The sequence below is a fragment of the Eurytemora carolleeae genome, unplaced genomic scaffold (genome assembly GCF_000591075.1).
Source record: "Eurytemora carolleeae unplaced genomic scaffold, Eaff_2.0 scaffold110, whole genome shotgun sequence".
NCBI lineage: Eukaryota > Metazoa > Arthropoda > Copepoda > Calanoida > Temoridae > Eurytemora > Eurytemora carolleeae.
In genome coordinates this window covers 260,875-268,591 of record NW_019396070.1, presented here as the reverse complement: position 1 = coordinate 268,591, position 7,717 = coordinate 260,875, and the positions used below count along the sequence as shown (strand labels likewise).

At 34.7% G+C, this 7,717-nt stretch overlaps 2 protein-coding genes across 2 annotated transcripts in view; both read left to right on the top strand.

Moving 5' to 3' along the window:
- The window catches only part of LOC111712029 (bladder cancer-associated protein), a 3,893-nt gene extending 2,902 nt beyond the window's left edge, over positions 1-991 (top strand). The window contains exon 4 of the mRNA XM_023486543.1: positions 104-991. Coding sequence (XP_023342311.1) covers positions 104-148 — 45 coding nt within the window. The 3' untranslated portion in view covers positions 149-991. The remainder of the gene's footprint in view (positions 1-103) is intronic.
- Positions 992-2,238: 1,247 nt separating this feature from the next.
- Positions 2,239-7,717, top strand: part of LOC111712019 (vacuolar protein sorting-associated protein 52 homolog) — a gene marked incomplete in the record, with an annotated part of 8,586 nt that continues 3,107 nt past the window's right edge. Inside the window, 6 exon segments of the mRNA XM_023486530.1 lie at positions 2,239-2,764; positions 3,294-3,505; positions 3,857-3,947; positions 4,276-5,101; positions 5,340-5,395; positions 5,688-5,773. Coding sequence (XP_023342298.1) covers positions 2,618-2,764; positions 3,294-3,505; positions 3,857-3,947; positions 4,276-5,101; positions 5,340-5,395; positions 5,688-5,773 — 1,418 coding nt within the window.

Sequence of the window (7,717 nt, the reverse complement as noted above, 5' to 3'; positions counted from 1 at the left end):
AAAAAAAATATCAAAATTCATTCTAGGGGGAGAGTTCTGAAAATTAACATCTCTGTATCATTTGAGTTTTTTTATTTGTAATCAAATGATCTTCTTATTTTAGGATTCCCATTCTGATTCCCCCTGCCCTGGTGAGGAATTGTTTTAAGTCTCATCTTAAGTTTTGGGATTAAACCAACTCCATTTGAATCGAACCCATTCTCTAATCATCTGTAAACCAACTCATCCCAAGTAATCATCCTCGTTCCAAACCAACAATTGTATCCCTTCTCATCCCAACCTACTCCGACACTCGGTATTCTCATCCCAAACCATAAGCCGATTCCCAATTTATTCCGTCTTATTATTCTACTTCCAATACAGATTCCTAATGAGCTGCGACCAAATGTATTATCCCGAAACTATTCCCAACCTACTTCAGACTCAATATTTTAATCCCAAAATCACCCCCAATTTACTCCGATCCGATATTTTCATCCCAACTCGACCTCCAACTTACTCCGACCCAAAATTTAAACCTACTCCCTATAATCGCAAACCTGATAAACTTCCAATTACTCCAACATAATACATTCATCTCCAAATCTAACCTAATCCAAACCGCAATCCACTATATCCAAACTCTATTATTCTACTCCCAGCTATCCCATGGAGCCAAATCAAATCCTAAACTGACCCTGCATAGACATGTTTCGCGGATTTGCAGCAGTTCCTGGACGAACTTGTTCTGATCTAACCTGGATTAATAAGGAAGAGTTTTCTACCTGCTAAATCATCAACCTGGATACTATTCAACCATAATTCTAAACCTACAGTTTAACATTATCCGTCTGATATTGTATAAAAAGTTGATTCAAAATGTTTGTATCCATTTCCCAAATTTAGCATATTTTTGTATTGACCTTACAAGCTTTATTAAATAGTGTTAATACCCTTCAACTGAGCACACCTTTTATTTTTATATATTAAAGAACACAAATCAACTATTTAATTTTATTATATAAAAAGGCACTGCTATTTTTCTCTCTCCTTAAATTATGGTAATTATCTAACTAGTCTATACATAGCTGTCAGGGTGAACGGAATGTCCCAGCCATTAATAGATGTCCGGTTAATTAACGACGTTAATTAACGACGTTTCCTGATAATTTCCGTGTAATAACAGGTATGTTCTGGCAATTTAAGGAATGGCCGGCCAATGAACGGAACTCACAGAAGTCTCTTTTTTTAGAGTATTGTTGTTAATTGTTAGAAACTTGACACTGTCCAAGGTTATATAATTAGGTTAGCTTTACGCTCCAATGTACGGAAAATGTCGTCTCCTAAGATGACGTCACTGATTTTAAAGGCGAGAGTGAGGTCATATGAGGAGACCTTATTTTCCGTACTTTGGAGCGCATCCATCGAGAGTAACCAACCTTATAATACAACCTTGCTGGACAGTCTCTTGATAAAAAAATTAAGAATTGTAAATTTTACTTCGTGAAAATCAAATCAGAAAGTTTTTTATCTAAAATTCATTCCCGGGTTGTAAAAATATGGTTTATGCAAACACACACGTAGATTCACTCAGTATGAGTTAGTTTTCTAAATCCATATTTTACTTGCGACACAAAATTGATATTTTTCGGGTTATTTTCCTAGTTTTTAATATTTTAACTATAACGAGTTTGTTCTGCACTTCAACTTTTTAAATTGAATTTTCAGAAATAAAAATCCTTGGGACTATTTACGATTGTGTTCTAATTTAATTAAAATCTAATAAATTTTTTATTTCGAATGAATTTTGGGATTTTATCTAGACTGTCCAAACATATTTCATTTTTTGGCAACCACTGCGATTTCTATATTTGTGTTCTTCTTTTCCAAGGGTTAAAAATCTTTTGTATTCTCAATTTGATCAGGTTGGCTTGCGCGAATCCTAGCAACTCCTTTCTGTGATTCTTCAATGCGCATTGCGCATGTGTATGCGTCATGCGCAGCACATTGGTTTAGGGCATTCAGTACGTATATTGTTTTTCGTCATCGGCGTGCGTGCAGGAAACTAAATGTGCCCATTTTGATGTTGCAACGCAAATAAAAAGAGGTGCAATTCAAAATTCACTAATGTGAATCTTTCCCATTGTGCACGCCATTGATTTTTATTTTTTATAGTACATTATCAAATTAAATCTGTAAATCCATTCCAGAATTTTAAATAATTATTGTTGGAAAAAATATTATTTATTTTTCATCTAGCATAATGATGTAACAATGTTGTAGAATTGTTTTACCGATCATAATGTTTCGTTATTCCATGTGTATTTTATAAATTAGAGTATTTTCATATATTTAAACCCGACTAAGATGCACATATTTTCGTCTATATCGAATATATTTAACCAAAACTTCTCTCAAGATTATCATTTTTTGCGTCTGATTTCACTCAAATTTTTACTAAAAAAATTAATTTTTTTCTGTTCAAAACAAACTAATAACAAATTTCATCCACAAGTTTGACAACTTTAATTTTTGATTCTTTTAACTGTCAAAATACAACAAAACTTCAATATTTAACTATTTTTAATGTTAAAATGTAAAAAATGGAGGTAAAAATGTCCCTTTTTAACTCCGCAGGATGAATATAAGTTTGCTCCATGTCCTAGATAGAATGGAGAGTAAGGACGAAGAGCTCCAGGAGGAGAGTATCCAGGGACATCTCCAGGATGAAATCATTAAGGAAGCGCTTTCCAGTGGTCTTGATCTAAGAGAATATTCAAAGAAGGTTTAGCTTAAACTTAAACTTAATCTTGGTTATTGGACTTGTGGACTTGAACTTAGATTTGGACCTGGACTTAGACTTGAGCTGATTTTAGACTTGGACCTGGACTTAGACTTGAGCTGATTTAAGGCTTGGACCTAGACTTAGACTTGAGCTGATTTATGATTTGGACCTTAACTTTGACTCGAGCTGATTCATGATTTTAACTTTGACTTGGAACTTAACTGACATGGATCTTAACTTTGACATGGAACTTAACTGACATAGCTTAACTTTGACATGGATCTTAACATTGACATGTATCTTAACTTTGACATGGAACTTAATTGACATGGATCTTAACTTTGACATGGATCTTAACTTTGACATGGATCTTAACTTTGACATGGATCTTAACTTTGACATGGATCTTAACTTTGACTTTGACTTGAACTTATACTTGAACGTTAACTTAGACTTGACTTTTGACTTTAAAAACTGGGTTCATGGTCTTTGAAGTGGACCTGGTATTTACCATGCATCTCTTGATAAGGTTGAGAAAGAGCTTGAAAGTGCCGAACATGCATCTATCGGAGACTATATCGCGGAAAGTGGAAACATTGCCGCGTTACACAATCAGATCTCCAGCTGTGACGGGATACTGGCGAGGATGGAGGGACTACTCACGGCCTTCCAGACCGACCTCGGCAGCATCAGCAACGAGATCCTCTCCCTTCAACAGCAGAGTGTAGAGATGAACCTCAGGTCTAATAAAGAATTCTAGAGAATAGATATCCAAAAGAATCTATAAAGTCATTTCAAAGCAAATTTTACGAACATCATATTCAAACATAGATAAAAGAGCAAACTTTTAACAAAAAGCCCGGGACTAAATTAAATCTAAAAAGACTTGAACCTTCTCGATAAAGAGAAAATTTCTGTCCAAAAACACTGCGAAAATTACAGTGTTATAAATACTATATGGTTGTTAATATTACAAACAAAATTGTGTTAGAGTCAAACAGTTCGGAAGTTTAAAAAAATCAAAAGAATAATTTTTTGCGAAAATATATGGATTAGTTTGAGGCAAGTTATTTTTGAATTGATTGATTTTAGATTGAAGAATAGGCAGGCTGTGAGGGGAGAACTAAGTCAGTTTGTTGATGATATGGTTGTTACAGAGCAGATGATTTCTACAATACTAGAGGTAACAGTTTTCATTTAAAGATCATTTAAAGAATCAACCAAACATAAGATTTACAACGGTTTTCTTAAAACCTTCGTCGATGATAAATTTTTTTATATAAAAATTTATAATTTTCAATTGTGTTTTTTTTTTACAAAATCACATGCGAATTTATGAAATAGAAAGAAATGAACTCGTTTAAGATGGAAAAGACAATATTTTCCTCTTTGTCGCTCAGATAAAGGTTTAAACTGTTTTGAATCGGACATGCCACTCATCCATTTTTAGATCACTTAAAATTACAATGAAAAACCCCTTTATGACAAAATATAGAATTTCCATTGTCCAGGTTCCTGTAACTGAGACACAGTTCTATGAACAGCTTCATATTCTCAACCACAAGATCGCATTTCTCAACGAGCAGAGCTTCAGGGACGCCAAGAGCTGTGTTGATGTCAAGGACGTCATCGAAAAACTGAAGATCAAGGCGGTGGCAAAAATACGCGAATATTTTATGCTAAAAATCAACCAGTTCAAGAAACCGCTGACCAACTACCAAATTCCACAAAGCGGTATTCTCAAGTTTAAATTCTACTTTCAGTTTCTGCAGGCTGTTAACAGGGAGGTGGCCAAAGAGATCAGGGATGAGTACACTGACACTATGTCTAAGATCTTGTTCTCATATTTCAAGTCCTACACAGGCCGTCTCTCGAAGCTGCAGTTTGAGGAGTCGGCTTCAAGAGATGATCTGCTCGGAGCAGAGGAGACATCGTCCAAGGGATTCTTCTTCAAACCCTCGTTAAAGAACAAGTCTACGGTGTTCAGTGTCGGATGTCGGGACGACGTTCTCAATTCCCAACTTGAAGCTCCCATCATCGTCCCCCATGCCCAGCTGAAGAACGAGATGAAATACCCCTTCGAGATGATCTTCCGGTCGGTGCAGTACACCCTCGTTGACAACGGTTGTCGGGAGTTCCTCTTCCTGTCCGAACTGTTCCTGGTGGACGGACAGAATGCGCAGGATCTGTTCAATTTTGTGTTCGGGAAAACACTGCAGATCCTGATCAAGTTTACAGATACATATGTTCAAGATAGTTATGATAGTATAGCAGTGTTCCTATGTATTCATCTTGTGCAAAGATATCAACTGCTCTGTCATAAACGCTGCGTTCCAGGTATTATTCATTATAAACTAGAATTAAATCGAAAATTTATATTAATATATATATATATATATATATATATTGTAATAATCAGAGCAGCTTCTCAGTTTTCATATTTATTAATACAAATTGTTCGGATTGCTACTTTTCAGTTAATAAACATGGTTAAACTGGTTATATATTATATATATTATATATATTTCCTCATAAGATTATCATATTATATATATGTTATTAAAATGTGATCTAGGATTAGATAAATACTGGGATACAATGAATGGAATACTTTGGCCTAGATTAACTCAGGTTTGCTCACTTTGCTAGTTGTATGAAAGCTTTGATTGATTGATTTATTGATTGATTGATTTTATAAAATTTCTCTTTGTTCAAAAGCTAAAGAAATTGCTAATTATGCTAAAGATTATTGATTGATTAGTTCATTACTTTACCAAGTTAAGTATTTTTCTAAAAGCATTTCTCACAAATTACCAATTATACTTTCCCAAATGTTTACTTTTCAAACTAATGATTTCCTATTTTCCTAGCGTGGATTGGTGTAATTATTGGTTGATTAATTGATTTATTGTGCTCTATTCAGCTACTGGAGTTGAATACACAATCAGTCCGAGATTGTGATGTATCTCGAATTAAACCTACAGATGTACGTCCGCACTTTATCACAAGGAAACTCGACTCAGCCTATCTTTACCATATACCCGGGACCAAATTTAATGAATTTGACTAATTCTAAATCACCGATTCTAGATAATTGGTTGAACCATCTCTAGACCTGGCTTAAACTTATTAAATCCGGTGGCCGGAGTTACCGTTCTCAGCTTAAATATAATGGTAGTGTCTATACTGGAGATAAAGATAATTTAAGGGATTTTGATCATGCTTAAACAGATTTAGTAATAAAAATTTAAAAAAGAAAATCTTATTTCTATTGTTTACTCAATCAAATGTTGACAAATATTTATTTTTAATACAAGGGTGATTTTCATAACCTATACACTATTTTTGCCAATATTTTGTTACAAAAACTTGTGTTTGAGTAAGGTTTTGTTAATTAGACGGTACGCTATAATATCACTATATTAAGTTATTAACTCGGAGTCTGGGGAAGAAAATTCGAAAGATATTTCCTTCCCTTTATCTCTGAATAGTGATATTATTACTTTCCCCAGTTTATTAAAGGAAAAAAAATCATGATTTTCCTAAAAATATTAAAAAGTTTTCCCCATTGCCTATGGTGAAGAGGAATCAGATATTTTAGAAAAGTTTCCTATATTTCCTTTATACTGAGAACTGAGTCTCATTTCCCAATGGTATTTTAAGTTCTAATGGAAGAGTATAATGATTATTGCGACTATCGATTACAATTAAAGATATAAATCTTCTGGGTTTTTGAGATAAATAATTTGCTCCCTCAGAGAAAGGGCGTTTACAAATGTCTTTCTCTTGGTCCCGGTACTTCGTTTCCTAAATCCCATTAATGCTCTCATCTCGCAGAGTATGAATGAATATGATTTATCGGCGTATCTATTTATTGATCTGAGTATATTTTATTCTTGTTGGATCAGTTTCTTATGTGTTTGTAGAGGCCCAAACTTCTGCTTGTTGCAGTACGTTAGCTCTCAGTCCGCTCTTCTAGCTCTTCTGAGGTTTCCGCCAATCCAGCCTCTGGTTTCCAGAAATCCAGCGGAAGCATGACAAACCATAGAAGATCATGAATTCGGAGCTGTTCCTCCATTGTTGCAATCCTCTGTCTAGTCTTGATATACATCCGATATGTTCCGTGTCAGTCTGAGCAGCTCCCTGGGATCCGGATTCCTCATTTAGCTGCTCCAATTTCGTATCTATCTAAGCAGCTTCTCAAACTCGATATCTCGCTTAGCTTCTTCATTTTAGTATCTATCTAGGCAGCTTCCTCAACTTGAGATCTCGTTTAGATTCTCTTGTTCAGTATCTCTTACACTGCAATCTGATGTGAGATGTATATTACCGCTCAGAACCGGAGATTGGATTGAAGGGTTTTCCAGTATACGATCATACTCTATATATTACATCATGCTTTAAGTATTACAAGAGAATTAAAAGAATCTTTAAGATCCTTTATTGTAGCGTAGGCATTACCTGACTGGACTTATAGACAACATAATGTCAAAGAAGACTTTTTCAAAAAAAAATTTTGATTATCATTATTTTTATCTGCTAGTTTTGGCTCACACAGGAAATTATGCAAAACCTTTTGAGGAAAAGTATCATACTTTTTTCCTTAACATCAATATCATGTGTTGCCCCCATTAAAAAAGCTTTAAGAATCTAAAAAAAAATCTTGAAGGGGATTTGGTTTTTGACCTTTTATGGGCACCAAAACACTCCAGTATACAACCAAAATACAAAAATTTTCTCCACAAGGGGGTCTCGGCCCCCCTGCAACCCCTCCGCACCAGAAAACTTCTTATGGTTGTGACTTCAGGGAAACAAACCATCCCTGGCTCGGGGTAAAAAATGTTGCAAAAATGACTAAATGGCAATAATAGCTAATTTGTTATAAAAAGCATAAAAAAACGTTACCCACCGGGGAAGGAAATTCAGGAAATAATTATGGGGGGGGGGGCAACA